We start from the raw sequence: 18,043 nt of genomic DNA, 5'->3' as shown, positions 1-18,043 counted from the left end.
ACTAATTTATATTTAAAATTATGTTCACATTTAAATTGAAGTATTTTCCTTTGATATATAGCTACAATGCATAAACTGACTCTCACTGCCACACTGCCGCGGGGACAGGATATAAATCGAGGTCGTGATATATATTATAAAAAATGAGCGCCTCCAAGGTAGGACGGCAGTTCTTCAACCTGGAAATTCGATTAGAACAGCTCAAGATGGACTGAGCGATCGCTTCTCAGACCAAGTGCGCCGAGAATGATACTACACTTGATCTCGGCTAGGCCGAGGAAGCGAAGTAGCGTATTGAGACGAGTGTTAAAACCGCAAAGCTTTCCTTTTTTTATACGTAAAGTTTTCTGCTTAGATAGCAAAAGTTTAATTATTAATGAGAAACGGGGGCAAAAGCATTATCATTTCTAAAATTAAAGTACAATAAATAATTAATCCTTCTATTTTCTATGCAATTTACAGATAAGAAACTCAATTCCATGGAATGCAGCACGTCGCTGAAAACATAAAACAAAAACACACTTAACTAATCTGTATTACCCCCTGATAGCATGAATCAAACGACTGTAATTCCTCAATGGGAAGAACCGTTATACATCCAATGTGTTTTTTTAAACAAGAGAAGTTTAAAAGTATATATATCTATAAACAAACGAAAAAACTCTAAAGTTTGTACAGTTGACGATCTCTCTGCTAAGGTAAAATGGTTAATTTTAAATTACATGCACCTAGTAACATTACGTTTATATTACCTTTATTTATTTATTTGTATTTATTTTGTACGAAATTTAATAAGAGCTTTTTTTGTTTATCTGCATGTGCAAAAAAGGATTGTTTTGGAAACAGAGAAATACTATGAGTCGTTGTGTTAGCGAAACAGTTTTGTAGAAAATAAATGTACTTTTATAACTGACTATTTTTTTCGTAACTATACCTTTCACTACGTCGATTTCTTAAAAACATTATTTTCTCTCTGGTTTGTTATTTCAAAACAACTTCAACTCGCGCCACAAAAATTGCCATTTTGTATACGTTAAAATTTTTGCTTATGCAGCACACTAGTTGTTTGTTCATGCTCCGTGAAGGAGAGCAGGCTCCTGCGAGTTAGAAAACTGTTTTCACATCACTTTCTATACGTGTTAAGCTGGATTTACACCAGTGTGAATTATCGCTCTGGCTTTTTTAACCCATTGATCTTTTTTCGCACTAATGGAAATTGCAGAGCGACACTTTTTTTGTCTTATCGCTTAATTTCAGTGCAATAGTCAGAGCGACAATTATCAACAAGTTTTGATATTTATCGCTCTAAATTTCGCCCAAAAGTGCAACTTCAAAGAAATACCGAATGTCCTTTTAAAAAAAATTGAATAGATTCTATAAAATGTAACTGTTGTAAAGTGTTTATTGAAAACAAGGAGTATTATTTGGGATAGGGATTGGGGTAGCTAATATATATGTATATATATGTATATTTTGTAAATATACATTATACATTTAATTTTACTCAAATACGACGGCTATTAACATACTAAATTTAGCGCGAATTGGTTAAAAAGAAGTTTCACTTTTGCTTCAGTTTACAACGTGTAGCTCCGCCATATTTATTTTTAACAAATAAACTGCGTAGTGATACTCGCTCCAATCGCCAGACTTTTTTTATTAAGTTTGTCAATGATTGTTGTTTATTATTATTTATCCTTCAGAATTTTTTCTTGGTAAAAACGAAAGAATTATCAGAAAGCCAGTTAACGGTAACATTTTATTCTACTTACGAAGCTACTTTTTTTTTATTACAGGAAACTTTTTTAAAGTATCCCATCGTGCACCGCTGCTTTAGCTCAAAAGCGTCTTATTGCGTTTCTTGTAAATTATTTTTTTGTCAGAAAAAAATTGTCTGTCAAAATACACTTTTTTAGAAATGTGGACAAAAATTTGTGGATTTCTTTTTACTTTATTCTGATGTGTATTTTTATGAAGACTAAGAAAACTATCGAATTACCAATCAGCAATGTCGAAGACTGTTCTAAATTCCACTCTACAGCGACACAGGTCAAACAACGAGAAAGCTGGGTAGCTTTACAACTGGGTTACTACTTATCAGCTTTAAAAAAAGATAACTTTCGTTGAATTTTCCGTATAAAATTTCACAAATCTTAATTCTGCGGAGCATGTGCATTAGCAAGCCTTCGTTAGAATTATCTGTTTGTTGTCGTTACCAGTGCCCTATCAAGCTCAGTCTGTACTACGCTTTGCTGCGAAAGTTGATAAACCATTAGAACGCAAAGAAAAGTTCATGACTAGAAAAACAATCACACTTTAATTTGATTGTTTGTTCTGCTATTTATTTTTTTGTTCCCTCCTGCAAGAAACATCGATACAAATTCTTTCTATAAAAACAATCGCCGATTTGTTTCGTTCTTGAGTGGAAATGAAAATCCAATAAGTAATAAGTACACATTCAATTTATATTTATATAAAACCTAGATTTGAGGCTTTGCTAAATATTTAAAAACATAAGAACGTACTGTGTCCGTTATAAATTAGAATAGCTAAAGGCCGTTTTACACTACACGGATATAATGCTATAATGTGTTGAAATGTGTGATTTGAAGCAAAAGAAATATCTCTGCAATATTTTTAATTGAAAGCAGGTGGGGGCAGCTTTGGGATAAGTAAAGAAAAAATGACCCAAACCTCTATCCAGTTGTTGCCCATAATATTGTATTTTTACTATTTTTCTACTACTACTACTACTACTATTATTATTATTATTATTATTTTTACTAATGATTGCACTTTAAATTCTTTGGAATTTTTCCCAAAAATGAATTTTAATACAGAACTCCTACCTCATTGTAAACAATTTCAGCATGGAGGTAGTTATAAACCTCCGTGATTAAAGTTACCTTTTTATCTACCATTTAGAAAAAATCACCATGGAGGAGAACCCACCACCACCCTACGATGTTGACTTAGGTGAAAAAGACCCCACTGGCGGAAGCGGTGGTAGGAGCCGGAAAAACGTTGGATTAAATTTGGCATTTGTAAAGACGCCACCTGGGTTACTGATGATAATCAACATGGTAATTTCCCAATTTGACTTCTTTCTCCTTAAAACAATTTGTTATAGTAATTTTGATTGTCCGTGTCTATTAGCCTGATTGTCTACTGCTAATAAGAAGGAGTTAAGGAATGAGTTTTCCATTTAGGTACTTCTCTTCTTGGCGTGGTGTATTATGGCTGGCTGGAGGGGTGATGTAAACTACTGGTTTGCAGATCGTATTGCAGGCGCCACGTCCTTTTTCTTGTTTACAACAGTAGTACCTTGGCTCCTGTTAATTGTTATCTTCTTCGTTTTACTGTTTGGCTTACACACGAAACTTACTATCATCAACTGGCCTATATCAGTAAGTAGCTGTTATTTTACAGTTCTGTTTTCCTGTCAGGGGCGATTTAGGATTTTTTTCGACTGGTGCAAAATAGTCTCGAAGAGGGGATATAGAGGGCGTTTTGAGCCGCCCAACAAGAGCCGCCCAACTAGCCTTTTACCGCCCACTGGTGGTCAAAACAGCTTATAAATTAAAACCCCTGAACGAGTCATTGATAAGTTGCCTAACTTCTTATTCTTACTTCAAGTCACATAAATTTTACTTTTTTTTGTAGTACAACTTTGAACAAGAATTACAAACATCGAATTTTCTTCTTTTTTATTCAAATAAGTTTTACAATTACGTCTTAAATATTAAATAAAATCTTGGACGGAATTGAGTTTCTTCAGTGTCGGGTATAGTGGATGGACATTTGATACCACTGTACTGAAGTTTTGCCGTTTTAGCTAAAGAATAAAAACATATGAATGTAACCTGAAAGCGTTTGCAGCTTTTTTTATACGAAAATCAAAAATTGAGGATCGTATATAAAAGCAGCATTGCCTATCAAATTAGTCACAGTTGATTCCGCTACTGCATTGTTTTTTAAACAAATCAGCTTGATTTTATGAGATTTTAAACCAATCAGGGTGTTTTAAAATCATAACAATCTTTTAATGTACATGGGTGGCGAAGTAAACTTTATGTGAAAACTAAAGTTTAAAAAATTTGAAAACTATATTCACTAAAAACCTATAAAGCTAACAAAATGAGTTGCTTAACATGTTCAGTACAGAAGATGTAAAAAAAACTCAAAAAAATTTTTAAGCTTCGTCCCTATTTAAAATATCATAAATTTACAACTTTTTGCTAAAGTACCTTGAATTTATCCAGTGAAAACTTTCCGCTCTTTTCAATAGCTTGATCAGTCTTTGCGACCGTCTTTTTGTCGACAGAGACTAGATTTTCCCTATCCACTGGCGTCAATGATTATTGGTGTGGAAGTGTCATGGGTGAAAGAAGATGTCTTTTCACTTCTGCGAGAAAATCCATCCTAAAACTCAAAAACACGGAGAGCAGAATTAAAAAATGAAATACTTACAAACCAGAAAACGAGAGTCAAATATGGCATCAAAACCAAAAGCAATTATAAGAGTTAATTAGGATTTTTGAAATGTAATTAGATAACAAAATCCGCAACATTTTACTTCAAAACAAAGCTAAACATTTCGGCTTTCACCCGGCTGTTTCATCCGGAACATCGTCGGGCGTACATTTCAAATTTTGGCACCAGACGAAAATTTCTTTAGCAAGGCCTTAGCAATTAAATCCAAAATTTGGCACCAGATGACCAGTGCCAGCGACACCACCGAGAGCCGGCTGGTGCCAAATTATATTTTGTCGGCAAGCCAGCGAGGTGTATACAATGTTCTCAAATTTCATTGGCTAATAAATTATGACCCACGCAAAAGAAACCTTAAGATAAAAATAAAAGAAACGTGCCGTAAGTACAGAAAATTATAAAAGAAACGCGTCGAATGCGAAGCGTTGCGGCTTGGTGCATAGCTTAAATGTTGTTTTGCGACACAAAACGCCAGCTTTAAACACGAACAACGAAGAACGTGGAATATGTGTGGGAGAAAAAAACATATATAAAAACGCCCCGACTAATGTGTATACCGCTCGTCAGAATGCTCCTTCAAACATATAATTTGAAGAAAGCTATTCGGTCTCTTTGTCCATAAGGAGGTCACTTTGAAAATCTTAAGTGGTGGTTATGGCACCAGCGCTAGATCCGCCCTTGCCTATGTTAAAAAAAATCAACAGAGATTTCACAAAAGAGCAAATGTATTCACATGCTATGAACCATTAGGAATGCTGACTTTACGTTGGCGTATAAATTTTTGATCTGTAGGTATGGCTCTATTTTTTTTTAGTGCCAATCGAGTTTCTGCACATGTGTTAATATAATACTTTTGTCTTTAGCTGGCAATAAACTGCTGCGTCTGGGCATTTTTGTTGTTGATTTCTTCAAGTGTTGTTGCCAGCAAAACTGATGATGATGTTGTATGGACATATAATGGCGTAATTATTGACCAAAAATACTCTGCTCTTCGTGCAGCAGCTGTAAGTAATTTTTTATTTATTTATTAGTCTTAAAATAGCTATTCTACACGGCCAAGCTTTTCTTTTCTGTCGATTTTTAATATTAGTTTCATTGTCTGCCTTTTCAAATTTCTTTCCAGTTCAAATTTCTTTTCATTTCTTTATTTTCTATACTGTTAGAAATTTTCCTTGAGAAAATATATCAAGATTTCGCGGGTTTATTTTTGTGTTGACGTGTGTAATCCAGAACTTAAATTCCCGCCAAATCCGAAACGGCCTGTTTGGGGTAGGGCTAAAACGTCTGCGATATGATGTCACGCGTAGTTTATCACTCCGTAATCCGATCAAAAAGTCTACGATATGATGTCACGCGTAGTTTATCACTCCGTAATCCGGTCGCATTTTGTAATCACATCGCACTTTGTAATCTCATCTCACTTTGTTATCCATTTTGTCGCACCTTGCAATCCAAAACTTATCGCACTTTGTATTCCCCGATAAAATATTCCTCTGGTATATGTCCGCGATTTTTTCCGAAACGCTTTTTCTATTACGCAAGGGAAGAACAGATGGTAGTTACAGTTACACGTGTTTTCCAGTTCACACTACACGTAGAAATAAATTCTAACAAGTGACATTTGTATTGCTTGTCGGGTTTTTACATTTCTGTAGCTGTCTAATGCGATACTCAAGTCAACAAAAGTTGAATTTCGTTGGGGTAAATCCATCCCAACGTCTTTATTCTCTCCAACTATATAAGTACAATACATTATGGACAATACAACGCGTACTTTGGTAGTCGCAACACCTCCATGAATTTTAACACAAGAAGATAGTTATAAATGGATACACAACGTTAGCACGAAGGAAACCATGCATGCTCCAGTTTATATTTGCTTCATCAAAAATAAGTACTGTTGAATTTGTTTATAGCTGGTTTATTCCAAAATGACAAAGTTGTTAGTCTGCATTAGGGGCTGTTTATATGGAGGTTGGCTACTTTCGAGACAGACTTTTATGTTTTAAAAAGGATGGTTAATGTAAAAAAAAAGGATGGAAAAGAGAAAATACTGATTAAAAAAAGATAAGTGTTACCTGCAGATAAATAAATTTTTAAAGTTTATTTAAAGTTTTCATAATTAAAATTCATAGTTTGAAAAAACATGCATTTCAACAGAATAGAACTTTCTTCTTTATATGCACGAAATACCCATATACCTTTCATTAAATATATTATACCAAAAAGTATTTAAAATTCCTGTTAAAGAAGATAAACATTGAACTTTATTGGGAAAAATCTATTACAGATTACAAAGTGTGACAGGTCGAGGGATTACAAAGTACGGCATGAAATGAGTACAAATTGCGATAGGTTTGGGCTTACAAAAAGTGCCAAAGTGGATTACAAGTCGCAATGGAATAACGAATTATAATAACATTGGATTACAAAATGCGACGGGATTACAATGTGCGATGGGAGTACAAATTGCGACAGGATTACAAAGTGGTACACTACGTCACGTCTGGTTATGGCAGCTTACACGTCAACATGATGCTTTTTTATGTGAGAAACATTTATAGAACAAATTAAAAAACGTTTAAGGAACAAATATGGAACATTTAAAAAACATTCCAGGGCTGAATGAATATACATTTATTTTATCAATTTAAAAAAGTCAAAATAATAATCTCAGAGTGAATCTTAAACACTAACGCAACGTGATGCCGAAAAGTTACGTATTATTTCAATCTAAAATGCAATAACTTCTATACATTGGTTTCTCAAGTCAAAAAGCCAGTCGTAAAATGAAGCTCCCAAGATCTCCAAGGGGCCATTTCTTTCATACCTCAGGTTCAAATCTATACTCCAACTGCTCTAAGTGCTCTAGTGACCGAAGAAAACAACACAGATTATAATCCCAGTGCTTCATATTTGTTGCTTAATTTAGAGCTTTGTGCTTAGCTTTCTTGCATAATTATGAAACCACATTGGATTAACTTGATTTATTCTGCAAAGAATAGATTAGGTTAGAAAAATGCTCCAAGTGAACTACTCCTCGAGGAGTCCATCCAGATTCGATTCTGATTGTCCCAAATTACTAAAGAAGTTGTAAATGGAGCACTTGGAGCATCCAGAACCAACCGAATCTCGTGTACGAAAGAAATAGTCCCTAAATGTAAACAAAATTTTTAGAAACATTTAAGAAACATTAAGGCTAAAAAAAAAATTAGAAACGTTAATGCGAAATGCAAATTTTTTGTTTCATGTAGGTAAGGCAAAACATTCAAAAACCTTTAAATATTGATAATTCTAATGTCATATTTGACCTTATGCGTTTTTACACATCAAAATTGTTTGACAGACTTTTTCTCATCCTAAAGTTTGTAAGATTTGCGTTTTTCCTTGCACGAAAATATAACACCTCAACATCGACTGAATGACTTTATTCAAACTTTTTCGTCCTCTTATATGTTAACAACATTTGTGCCATGTTTTGGGCTAGACAACGTCTTTTTCGTTACTTTTTGTGAAATAAAGCTCGGCCTGAAGAAAGTGTTAAAATCTCTATTTGAACCAAAATACGCTTATAAGTATGCTTGTAAATAAAGACTGGTAGAGTGACATTTGTCTTGATCAATGGAAAGAGCAGTTTGTAATAAAGAATTTTTTTCTTTTTAGGCGTTTGGTTTCTTCTCGATGATTGGTTTACTAATCCAGGCTTTTTTCCACTTCAGAGAGTTTCGTGCCCCGTAAATGTATGCAAGTCTCATATTAGCGACCATCTTTCACGTGATGTGAATGTAATGGATAGTATAGCAGACTAGCTGATTTTTTGTACAACTTCTTTGTAATATCGTTGTTGTGTTAAATGTCTCTACTATGTGTACGATAAGGCAATATTTAAATGCAAGCTGTGTGTTGTTGTTTGTGTGTGTGTGTATTTAACGATGTAGGAGTTTAAGAACGAAATATTTTATTGGGTCTTTATTTTATCGCAATGCTTCAAACGTGGTGTCCACTCTGTTAGGAATGTCAGCAATAGTTAGGACATTTCGAAATAGTCATAGTTTTCAATCAAAGCTCTTAAACGATTTCTTTATACTCCCTCTAGTCATCATTCCTCCTGGGATTTTCGATATTTCATATCATCATGCAAAATTACCATGCATGTGTGTGTACGTTTTACAAGCTTTCTAGATAAAAATTTTCATTCTATTTTTGTAGGATCTATTCTATTAGTGACCGAAATTAGCCTAGCGATATTTTGCATACCAGAATATATGGAAACTAACTTCATGTAATGCTATTTTGTATCAATAAAACCTTTGTCACTCTGTTAGCCATTTTGAGCTGGAAAGGGGGGAGAAATACCTTACCTAGTACAAGTGAAATTCTAAAGGCATTGGACATTTCTGCCCTCTCTTTAGGTAGACCTAAAGAGGGAAGTTCGTAGATACTGCAAAGGGATACGTATATCATAGCACTACTAATTCGGCTAGCACATTTCAATTGGCGGGAAGTAGAGTGGGGTCTCGAACCTTAAACCTTATGATTACAAGCCGAATGCGCTACCACTACACCATCTCCGCATGGGAATTTAAAATGTTAAAGAGAATGCACTGAACTTTATTAAATTGAATAGGCCATGAAAACTAACGGTGGAATAAAACAGAAAGAAAAGAAAAGTTTGCACAGTTATATATACTGTCTTTAAAAATAAACACAAAAATTGCAATTACGAGTGCTTATTTCTCTTTAGCATTTGTTACAATATTTCTTGCAGTTTCTTTCCATGTAATCTTTCCATACTGGATTGCTGTCAGTACACCTGTGTTTACCAAGCCTTTGACAATCAACAACTCGATCGCGACAGTTTCCACCACCACCAGTTTCTAAGATACAAAGAAAATTTCATTTCAAGATATTAACGAATATATAACGAACCTAAGGAGCTAGGAATACGCAAACATTGGCTACCAATATTGCAATTGACATTGTGCTGGACTACAATTTTAATATGAAAATTTCAAGATCTAAAAAAAATATTTCTTTCTTGCACTGCTCAAACTCACTGTCTGCATAAGGACCAATACTATGATCAAATAGGCAGTATAGCTACGGGTTCACCTCCGGCTACTGTATTAGCTAACATATTTATGGTTCATCATAAAAAAATCTCTATGAGTAGTTTTTAAACTTTTAAACTCACAATTTTCTTTTCAGCAAATTCCCCCTTCATGACGTCGTACCCATTAAACCAAATCGTTACCCAACAAAAGAGATCTTTGTCCATAAGATCCAGTGGCCATTGTATTATTTTAACAACAAAGGCGCAATGTTATATCGAGAACTTTCGCGAATGGTTAAACAAGGGGTTTTGCCAGCCAAAAACACACGTGAATTAGTTCAAAATACGCGCAACCTCTTTTGCATAATTTATAGCACAATATTCGACCTGCACAACAGATTATCAACATTGCATTGTTGCAGTACTGTAGAAAGTCAATGAAGTGTCCTGCTTGAGTGTATTGTTGCTTAGCAGGTCTGACCGTAGTTATTACAACACACTGAAAGAAGCCTAAACCTTTGCTTAAAGAAAAAAGGTGTGTTTCTTCAATAAAAAGGATTATTGAAATTGTCAAGCATTATAAGGATATGGTAAGTTCATCAATCCATTACACTGTAGCAAGACTAACTTTATTAAATTATTTTAGTACAGACTTTTTCATATACATACTTTTTGTGGTGGATTTTGTTGTCGGTTCGCTCCATGGCGGTAAAGTAACTGGTGTCCCACTTGGTCTTGGCCCACCCCCGCAAAGTTTACAAGATTTTCTGCATTTTGAGTGCATATAGCTTTTCCATTCACGTTTGTTGCAGTTTCCTTCCCAAGCTCCTTTCACACAAGCACCGCCCAAGTCGTAACAACCTAGAAAATAGCAAAATTTTTAATCTCAGCTGAGTTGTTTAATTTTTTTAGGCATGTAGATTTTTGAAGAGTGGGGTGTTGGCTTCCTTTGGTTATTTAAAGTAAAAAGTTTGTTTAGCGGTAAAAGACACGCCAGGTAAAACGTATCAGGACCTTTTGTGGGTGCAGCCAAATGTTGTTGCAGGGCTTTTTTAAAAAAAATGGTAGCTCTTTCCTTTTAAAAATGGCATTTTATAGTGTAAACAAAAACATAAAACATTTGAAATAGATTTGCATTTAAAAAGTAATTATTTGCTATTTTAAAGCTTAAAAAATGAGCAAAGAAAATATACCTTTGTTGACACACTGTTTATATGACGTAGAGAATATTTATACCTGGAGGTGGCTTGACGTAAGGAGGCAACGTTGGGTATGTTCCAGCTGAAAAGTAAAACAATAACATACCTTACCAGTAAAAAGTTGTTAGTGAAATGAAGAAATATTGGCACAATACCTAATATTTTTTTGCCAACCGAAATTATTCGCCCACGTATGCTTTTCCTTAATGCATTAAGAATAAAGCCTTAAAACCCTTAAAAATAGGATGCAAAGATAGAATATTATCACTTTTGTGAGGTGAAATTCATAAAAAGGAGAATTTGTTAATTCTTTGCCTATTAAATAGAAAAGTATATCAATTTTAATTTTAATCTTTATGAAAAAATATTTTTCTTTATTTTAACAAAATTGAGGAAAGCAAAACCCATACTGCATCCATAGAGACGATTAATTTGCTCAATATCAATATGCGAAAATCCTTCATCCTGTCCAATTTCATACTGCATTGATTGATCTTTCGTTTGAATTGTCATTCTTTGGTCCTTGCCAAATGCATTCCATGAGTAGTGCATCATGGAAAGATAGTCGTAGGGTGTTCCTTTGGAGTCGACATCATAGCTATTCTGCTTTCTAAAGTTATGTTCAGTGCCTAAAGAGAATGTAGAAATTATAGTGGAATCTCTCTTTAAAGTAGCCACCATTTAGTGCAAAAGGGAAGTGTCTATTTCATACATGTATCCTCTATTTAAAGCTTTTTCTGTAAATGTTTGAAGTCAAATTAATCATTCCGTTTTGAGTGGTAGTTTTAGTTATGTAATACTTCAATGTGTATCTACCTAATGTCTCAAATCCATACAAGGAAATAGGCATTACTTTGGTTCTCAGCCTGACTTTGTGAAAGATAGTGGATTTGGTTCGATATTTACTTAACTGCTTTTCTTCGAAATAATAAGTTTCCAAAAAACGCGTAAATAATTTTCAGTTGTAAAATAACTCAAACAAATACAGTCCTTTTGATTCTGGACCAGACAGACTTTGCATGTCAAAAAAACAACAACGAAATCAATAAAAAAATAAGTATTTATAACAGCATAACTTCTCATTTTGAAACTCTCAAAGAAAGATCATGGAGAAAACTTAACAATTTCTTCACCTTATGTGAGGTAACTGGTAATATTATAGCTAAAGATATACCATATTGTTATTACATGAAACGCACTCACCTGAGTGAATATTATGTGTTAGAATCTTGACGTAGTTGTCCCGATCTGGTCGACTTTGTTCGTGGTGAAATCCTAAAAATAATTTAAGCTTGTATTTAAACTTATATGCATTCACTTGACGACAGATGAGGGCGGTAGGGGGCGGTGAATAACTAAAGAACGAGCGGGAGTAAAAAATTGAGTTTCTTCTGTTTGTATTCTAGTAGCATCTATTGTAGTTCATCTCTACTTAGAAGATGTGTGTCTAATTAGGAGACGAAAGTAGGATTCCGCTCTATAACACCTCTTTCTTGTCAAGAATTCTACTCATTCTGCTTGTAATAGCTGAGTTGAAAGTAGCAGTTAAAACAAAAATGTCTTTAAAAATTGAAAAATCACTATAAACAAAAAGTCATTCAGTGGGAAAAACCACCCACCTAAACTATGCGCAATTTCATGCATAATGGTAGTCCTCCACCAGCAACCTTTCGATAAAGAAACACCATTTCTTCTTCCACCATATCCAACTGGAGATGAACAGCTGAAAAACAACACCACAGCAAAAAAATTTATTTAATGTCCTAGTTATTGGTCTGTGGAAATATGGGGCTTCGCAATGGTGTTTATTTTCTGTACCGTCATTTCTTGCACCCTTTATGAATTACTGTGCGGGAGGTCCGAAATAAAGCTGCGCGTGACCATTTCGAACAGACAGACGACAACTGTTAAACAGAATAGTGGTTAAGCTGTCCCTTCTATGTATTTTCAGTCTGCAATGTTAACATATTATGTGCGTTCCGTCACACCACTCGATCTTGACGCACAACCATACATAATACGGCTATTAGTACAGAAATTAACAGCTTCGCCCGTCCTTATTTATTGCTCTTAGTATGTCCATTGCAGACAAAATCGCGCAGAAAAAAAAAACGCTACCGTGGTACTATTTGGCGCGGACATGTTTTATTAATATAAAGACTCTATGTACACACGCTCAGTGCTGTTATGCAACTGTACTCCATCATCGAATCTAACATTTCGCACGTTCGTTTAGTCTTAAATAGAAAATATTATTGTTGATATAAGATACACTCTGCGAAATGATGTATTTGTTGGATTCCAACATTTTTTTTTTAATTCTTCTCATTATGTTCTTTCTGATTAAAACCTGTTCCTAATTTTATTTTATTTATGCCAGTTTTTAACTGTTCATAGTAAAGGCGATAATAAAATATTGTGCCGAAGCGGGAATCGAACTTGCAACCGTTATAAGCTCTACACGCCAGCATTAAATCATTTTCGTGTATGACTCCATAAGCAACTTACCCGCCACCTTTATAGAAGTTGATGTATCCTCCCTCGTTTGTTCTTTTTTTGAAACGTAAGCAGGTGTACTTGTGATACTGTGCAATAGCAATGTCGAATTCCCTTTTGAACTCACTCTCCCTAGCTAAAAAAACGACGAAGGCAAAAAGTTTAAAAGGAGTAAAAAAAACACGTTTTAAAAAGGACGACAGACAAAATGGAACATAAACCATCGCCAGATATAGTTGAGCCTTAAAACGACCAACACATGAATATTCTGTAATTTCACCTCACATCTTGCATGATAATATATAGTTCTACTATAGAAGAACTCATGTTGTTAGAACGCTAAAATAAGCACCACCGTAAATCAGGTTAATCCTACGATAACATTGATGCCGAGCTACTAATATAGCTAGATAGACGTCTAGTGTATTTTAGCTTTTAGTCGCTTAATCGACTGCAAAGTAATAACGAAAGAATGGATAGCTGATATCCTCTGATATCAAATATAAAAATTTTTTGCGTGGCGTTGCCTTTTGTCAAGTTGCCATCATTACAGACAGTTTTTATAAATCATATTTACCAAGGTCACTGTTAACCGTATAAGGAACAACACCATTCGGCCATAGCTTGTTTTTTTTGCTTGTTGACGAAAATGTAAATGTTCCTTGCTTCACTTCTTTCATTTGGTCTGGGCTCAACACCATATCACCCTCATATAATCCCGGATCTAAAAAAGTACTAGAGTTGTCATACTAATTTGAATGACTTTTTTAAGATAATCGAATGGTGCAAATAAATAAAAAAGGATGTGATAAGCATGATAGTATAATATATAGCGGAACTTTACAGCTCAAACTATAGGCCGGACTAAATTTTTACCAGACCAGAGCTCAGCCCTGTCTAGTTTTCTGTATATATTTGAATTTCATAAGCGGTTTGAAATCTCCACCTGAGCTGAGATTTCAACTCCCTCTTAAAAATCAGCTGTAAGGTAAAAAACTTTTAGTCCGGGCTAACATTCCTGCCCGGGCAAAAAAAGTCCGGATGAAATCGTGAGCTGCAAAGCCACCCTTAAGAAATGTTGATTTTTAATTAGTAGGTAAAAGAGTACTCTGTCTGCAAGGAAGTTGACTCGTATTAATTTCAAAAGCTGACAAAGTACAGTCATTGCTTATCAAAAAAATTCTAATGCGCATGCTAAATAGTGAGAAGCCTTCATACCCTTATCTTGCACACGTTAACTGAGAAAAGAATATAAATAATAAAGAAGAAAATGATATCCTGTGTAACGTTTATCTCACTTTCCATTTCTTTCACCCAATTAGCTTCGACCTTCCATGTCATTAAGACTACTGCAATCACCACGATGAGCAACTTCATATTTCTCGCCTTAAAATAAGACTAGCTAGATTAAAGAAATAACAGTTCACTTTAATCGCACGAGTTTTTATATTTATAACGTATGTAAGCCGTAAACGTATTTAAAACGTATGTGTTTTTAATGACTGTTCAAACAGAAAAGTTGAAATTTAGAAGGGTTGCTTGACAATACTTAAAAAAATTCGTGACATTGTGGATACAGGCAGCACAGATGATATTGCAAAATTTATAACAATATTGGTGATTTTCTCTGCAGCTAATAAAATGTTTGCGTTAAAAACAAAAGTGAAATGAAATAGGTTGTTTGTTTAGCTCTTTGGAAGTTGAGAAGTTGTAATTAGCCGTATTCATGTAAGATTCAGGGTTAAAACTAATGAAATATTACCATTTGCTTTGTTTGTGAAAAAATTGCAAAATTAGTTTCGGGAACAGTTGTTTTAGTTATATGAAGCCTATATAAAGTTGGCTACAAAAATCTTCAATATACTTATTCAAAGGTCTTGACCTACCAACGGATAACATACTGTGGATAGAGAGAGAGAGAGAGCAACTTTAGTTGGTAGTTGTTTATCCTTGGTTTTTTGATTTTGTTATTAAAGCTACCTCCACCTAACTAGCTACCTATTTAGCTATCTACACCTTTATAGCTAACTACTTGCAATTTTTTCTAATAGTTGAAAATGAAAAAGACAGAATTGTTGGATGGCATTTTCATATCTATGCTTGAGAGTAGAGTCGTGGTGAATATGTCAAACTTAATGAAAGCCTGGTATTACTACGCAATCCTTACTTTTTCTACATATCTACATTTTATGTTTAATAACTCCCACCAAATGTTATTAAACATTGGAAATGGAGACTACGCATCCAAGTACGCCATTTTGATCTTAAGTTTTTCAAACATATCACATAAAATACATACCCTGGTTCGACATGTTCGGTTTTGACGATATGACTCCCGTTTACGACGGTAGGAACGGCTGTTTTCCGCATGTGATTGATAAGATCCTTAAAATTAGGGAGTTTTCCTTACACAATAACTCTCTCACACTTATCTCGGTTTCTCATGCGGGCCGTTTCTCATGCGGGCCGTTTCCTTTGGTTTCTACACAGTTATTGCAACTGCACTTCGATACATTTCCTGTCGACCTTTTGATGTCTCGATCTATTTTCGAACTCGTTCGTGTACATTCGGAGACAGAAGACTATTGTGGATTGGCAATCTGGTACTCGTGCGAAGAGTCATCAATAGTTGCACTGGTATGTACTCCATCCCTGTAAGTGGTGTACTCAAATATTCAAGCAGGCCCGAAGCTGTACCCTGGCATTTCTTGAGTATTTTCCTTATGATCTCGACTTACATTTCATTCCTACCATTGGACTGTGGGTATCTAGGACTCAAGGGAATATACTCAAACTCATAACCACAGAGAAACGACTAAACTCGTTCGAATTGTAAGGCCATCTTAATTTGGTATTCCGTGGCCTGTGAAGTCTTCCTTCATAAATACATATTATGGAGAAACATCACGCCACTTAAAGATAAGAGCCGGTGAACACATTGGGCGTTCCGCTCTTACGGATGAACCTGTGTTGCCTAGTAACAGTGCTGTTAGCAATCACGTACGGGTTTGCAAAAATCGAAAATCGTTCGATGATTTCACTATTTGGCTCATAGGAATAAATCTTTTGACCGAATTTAAAGAGAGCCTGCTTATTATGCGTGATGTACCCGTTTTAAATAAAAACATACGTTCTATGTCGCTATTGTCATTTGACAAAACATAATTTTCGCAGTTAATTATTCTTACGCTTCATACTATATAATTTTTCAAATTGTAATTATTAGTTATTCTTGAAAATGGGTGTTGACACCCGAAACGCGTCGAAACAAATGTCGTTTTTTTTTGTTTCTATTCTTAGGTGGTTATATATTGAATCTAACCAAATATTCTGAGACTCTGTGGAAAAGTTACTTCGATAGCAGCGGCTTTCTTAATTGCTTGTGGTTGAGTCCTTTAAAATATTTCCCTCCTCCTGTTTTTCCAGGGTTGTAGACTCAAAAACGTGTACAACGGTTAGAGTGAACATGCTTTTCTTACATGCTTGGTGCAGCAAACAAATTCACTTTTGTAAAATAATCAAACCTTATCTCTAAGTCTAATTAGATATAAGTTTAAGTTGCAATAGTCTGAGGATGTTTGAAACAAGTGTGTAAACCACTCAGAAGGTTATATTATTGTAGCCTAGTTAACTAACCTTTATTCGAGGTTATTAAATTCGGTTTCTCTCAAACATAAACTTAGACGCAAACAAACGTCAGAGCAAATCCCCATAATTTAAATCCATCTCAAAGCAAACCGAATTACAATCAACCAATCAGCACAAAGTCGACGTAGTAACGTATTACCCTCTTAAATCATTCAAGAATTTATTATATTTGTCCGGGTGAGTAAGGCCATTCGCGCTCAAAACAAAGGACCTCCACTTGACCACATGAGGAAAAAACAATAGAATTAACCAATCAATAAACGCGGTCAGTTTTCTGACCGCCGAAAAATCATTTGAGACATTTTTGAGTCATTTTTCCACCTTAACTAATCCGACATCTTGGTGGTAAGAAACATTATAGTGGCTCTTCTGCCTTATGTTATTATTGAGTTGGCGTGATCAAGAAAGTCTTTTATCAAAATTACCTATAGGTCTTTTATCAAAATTCAAAACTCAGTTTAAAATTTTAAAATTCAAATATCAAAAATCAAAAATTTAAAATCAAAAATCAAAAATCAAAAATTGAAAATCAAAAATTGAAAATCAAAATTCAAAAATCAAATATTTTCCACTATTCTTTTGCGATCAAATATGGTGCAATAAACATACAGGTTCCTTTTAACCAACCCTCTGCACTCCCTGCACAGAGTTTATTTATTAGGAGCGTCTCATAAAAAGTTGAAATTGGTGTCCAATATTTTAAGGAAGCATTGAGACTGCCAGGCAGATATACCTTACTTGTACTAAAATTCGCGCTGTACTAGAATTCGCGCAGACCTAAGGTGCGCGAAATTAAGACTGAGCGAAAAATAATCCGCGCGAATAGCTTTCCTATCACAAACTTGGAAGTCGCTTAAGAAACCCTAAATTGATATGTAATTTAGTAACAGTTTTTGTAAGTAAAAATTTGAGATAGTTTTCAGCTGGTATAGTGACTTCTTTTCTGTTTTAAATAAAATTAAAATTACAATGAAACCTCTTCTTCTTCGTCTTCGTCTTCCTCCTCGACCTTTATCTCCAGCGGGATTTTCTCTGGCTCAAGGTAATTTTCGAGCATGAACCCTTTCATTTTTCGGAAGACTTCGTTACTTGAATCTCCTTTTCCAACACATAATTTAATTGGTATTTCCAAGCCCCCTTGAGGTAAAGGACTTCT

General features: G+C 34.6%; 2 protein-coding genes across 3 annotated transcripts; one reads left to right on the top strand and one right to left on the bottom strand.

Moving 5' to 3' along the window:
* The first annotated feature begins 540 nt into the window (after window positions 1-540).
* LOC130613924 (plasmolipin-like) lies at window positions 541-8,772 on the top strand. 2 transcript variants are annotated; one of them, XM_057435286.1, is made up of 6 exons: window positions 599-698; window positions 1,704-1,751; window positions 2,926-3,083; window positions 3,210-3,407; window positions 5,355-5,495; window positions 8,155-8,772. In XM_057435286.1, the coding sequence occupies exons 3-6, from the start codon at window positions 2,937-2,939 to the stop codon at window positions 8,227-8,229; spliced, it is 561 nt and encodes a 186-aa protein (XP_057291269.1). In that variant the 5' UTR covers window positions 599-698; window positions 1,704-1,751; window positions 2,926-2,936; the 3' UTR covers window positions 8,230-8,772. The 2 variants fall into 2 exon arrangements, with proteins under 2 accessions (XP_057291268.1, XP_057291269.1); XM_057435285.1 differs by lacking the exon at window positions 1,704-1,751 and having other exon boundaries at window positions 541-698.
* Window positions 8,773-9,162: 390 nt separating this feature from the next.
* LOC130613923 (zinc metalloproteinase nas-6-like) lies at window positions 9,163-14,689 on the bottom strand. Its single transcript, XM_057435284.1, has 9 exons — window positions 14,538-14,689; window positions 13,817-13,963; window positions 13,252-13,375; window positions 12,363-12,466; window positions 11,947-12,018; window positions 11,154-11,372; window positions 10,781-10,825; window positions 10,214-10,405; window positions 9,163-9,368 (listed from the first exon to the last, which is right to left on the bottom strand). The coding sequence occupies exons 1-9, from the start codon at window positions 14,614-14,616 to the stop codon at window positions 9,232-9,234; spliced, it is 1,119 nt and encodes a 372-aa protein (XP_057291267.1). The 5' UTR covers window positions 14,617-14,689; the 3' UTR covers window positions 9,163-9,231.
* Window positions 14,690-18,043: the final 3,354 nt, after the last annotated feature.

The sequence above is a fragment of the Hydractinia symbiolongicarpus genome, chromosome 11 (assembly GCF_029227915.1).
Source record: "Hydractinia symbiolongicarpus strain clone_291-10 chromosome 11, HSymV2.1, whole genome shotgun sequence".
In the NCBI taxonomy this organism is placed as follows: domain Eukaryota; kingdom Metazoa; phylum Cnidaria; class Hydrozoa; order Anthoathecata; family Hydractiniidae; genus Hydractinia; species Hydractinia symbiolongicarpus.
This window is presented reverse-complemented; position numbering and strand designations above follow the sequence as displayed.